Source organism: Crocodylus porosus, unplaced genomic scaffold (genome assembly GCF_001723895.1).
Source record: "Crocodylus porosus isolate Cpor-Errol unplaced genomic scaffold, CroPor_comp1, whole genome shotgun sequence".
NCBI lineage: Eukaryota > Metazoa > Chordata > Crocodylia > Crocodylidae > Crocodylus > Crocodylus porosus.
The window spans coordinates 19440923-19443411 of NW_017728943.1; the positions used below are offsets into that span (position 1 = coordinate 19440923).

The following is a 2489-nucleotide window of genomic DNA, read 5'->3' on the forward strand; positions in this document are numbered from 1 at the left end:
TTGACCCCAGTACTCTTTCCTGCCATGGCAGGGGGTTGGACTAGATGATCTACTCAGGTCCCTTCCGACCCTAGAAACTATGAAACTATGTTATTCCAGCACAATGTTCCTATTGTAACAGTAGCTATTAGTTACAAGATAATTACCATGCCACGTGATAGTGGTAATCATCCTTGCCACTTCGGTACATGCCAGTTACCCATGAACAGGAAAGCAAGTCAAGGTGCTCCCCAGCAAAAGTAGAGATGAGATGTGCCTACCTCCACCCCCTGGAATTCTGCGATGCAGAAGGGAACCCATCAGAGAAATGGAGTGCTAGAAGTTGGGTCCCCAGGCAGCTGTGCAGTAGATGGGAAATGCCAGAAGGTACTATGCATGTGGCTCTGGAATTGGTGGAGGAATGGCAGAAGAGGTAACAGGTTGGGAGCACCTCCCTAAAATATAGCCTCAAACACCAACTGATGATCCAGGTGGAAGAATACTGAAACAGCAGTGAACACCTACTTTTTCGAGTTGCTTCTTAACCCAACTCCCATTGAGTGAGCGGCTCTCTAGAAAGGATGCAAGGTATAAATTGTACAGCGATGGGGGGAAAACCCTGTAAGCACAGGATCTTAGGGACGTGGTCTGCAGTGGATTCTGTTTCATTATAATTGTAATGAATATAACTTACACCAGGGGGGAAGAGGGAAATTCCTATCACATCTCACATGCATGGATTGTATTTTGAATTGGGTGGGAATCACCCTCTCACTTGGACATAAAACAGCTGTCAGAGAAACATAAGGGACAATAAATACAAATCTTCACTCAAATATGGTCTTTTACTTATTTTTCTATTTCTTATTCTTTTCTCCCTTTCCATTTTTGATCCATTCCACTCATTTCTATCATTTTCCTCTCTGAATAACCCTGTGTTTTTCTCTCTTTCCCATTCATCCCATCCTGTTACCTAATCTCCTGTTCTTTTCTTACAACTTTCGTCTTTCTCTTTGCTCCCTTTTCCTTCCCACCTTCCCCAAAATGGAAAAAAATCTTCCCTAAATAGGTTTTAAAACTGTTGTTTTATTAACCTTTACTGTATACAGTATCCAACTTCAGTACCAAAAATCTGCAAAAAGAAAAGTTTAAAGAATTCTACTCATTGTCTCCAGTAAGAACTAGCCAAACAGAGGTTTAGCCAAAATCCTACCCCAGTTCACTTCAAACCTCGGGTTACTCTCAAGCAGTAGTAGTTAGATGCCAAAGATAATTCTGAGGTCCGCCAGAGTTAGCTTGGTGAAGGAGTCTCCTATGCCTGACAGCACCTGCTGAGCTAGATTTTTCTTCCTGGTCTGGAGCTCTGAGATCTTTTCTTCTACTGTTCCTTCACAGACAAACCTAAAACCAAAAGTACCACATCATCTCTTTTCCTAGAGGAAAAGACAGCCCTTCATCAAGCGTTCAGCCCCTTGAAATCTCTAGTGACTCATCTCATTTTCAGAAAGGGGAATAAATTATTTCGGCAACATTTTCCATCCGAGGGCAGGACACTTACCTTGCCACTGTGACTGCTTAACATACTAAGTTTTCAATATGAAGCTTACATTGTTATAATAAGAGCTGGAGTCTGCAACCCAGAGCTCTGATGGAGATTAAGAGCATTCAAGCTCAAGGAGTCACACTGAGAACAGGGATTTGCAGCTTATTAAAACAACAACTATTTTCTTGCCTTTACAATGAATGTCTCCTGGGGGACTGATGAAGAAAAACAGTTTGGCGACTGAGTTATACTCAACAGCAGAGAAAAGCCAACCAAACCATTAAGAATGATTTCTGGCCCACTGAAATAATTCAGCAGTGATCAAGGAGAGCCATGGACCAATTCCAATTCCAGAAAATCCTTCATAGGATTGCCTTCTGCCCCTTCCTTGCTCCAATGCAACTAGCCCTGAAGTGAGGAAACAAACCCACAAAGCACCCCCAACCCAAGCCAGATTTCACATGAGAGGCACCTGCCTCATTCATTGCTAACCAGGAATAAGGGCTGTTGCTGCTGACCTGTGTATTACCACATCCTTCTGCTGCCCCACACGGTAAATGCGGTCGCAGGCTTGATCTTCAAGGGCAGGATTCCTGCAAGGTGAGAACAGGGTTCAGCTTGAGAACTTCACAATCTTTATGACTAACAAAGAGTTACCAAGCACCCTCATGCTTGGCTTGTTCGTCCTCCCTTCCCCACTGTGCAGCTCGCTTCTTCTGTGCAAGAAACCCAACCTCCTCCTAGCTCTTTTACTTTATGGGCATAAGACTGGGGATCCAAGCCAGATTCTCTTCATGCCGTGCCATTATACCCACTGTTGCTTGCCACACTTACAGAGTTCAGACCAATAATCTATCTAGTCCAGTCTTTTGGCCATATTGTGCACATGCACATTTGCATTTATACATAAATGCATATATATTATATATTTGTGTGCGTGTATACATATGTGCGTGTGTATATATAT

At 43.1% G+C, this 2489-nt stretch overlaps 1 protein-coding gene across 3 annotated transcripts in view; it reads right to left on the reverse strand.

Annotated features, from left to right (window-relative positions):
- Positions 1-1048: 1048 nt before the first annotated feature.
- Positions 1049-2489, reverse strand: part of TTF2 (transcription termination factor 2) — a 34559-nt gene continuing 33118 nt past the window's right edge. For 2 of the 3 annotated variants that reach the window (XM_019548847.1, XM_019548846.1), the window contains 2 exons: positions 2041-2115; positions 1049-1380 (listed from right to left, as the gene is read on the reverse strand). In XM_019548847.1, coding sequence (XP_019404392.1) covers positions 1236-1380; positions 2041-2115 — 220 coding nt within the window. In that variant the 3' untranslated portion in view covers positions 1049-1235. Of the gene's footprint in view, positions 1381-2040; positions 2116-2489 lie in introns of those variants that run through there. The other variant, XR_002103488.1, reaches the window with a different exon arrangement.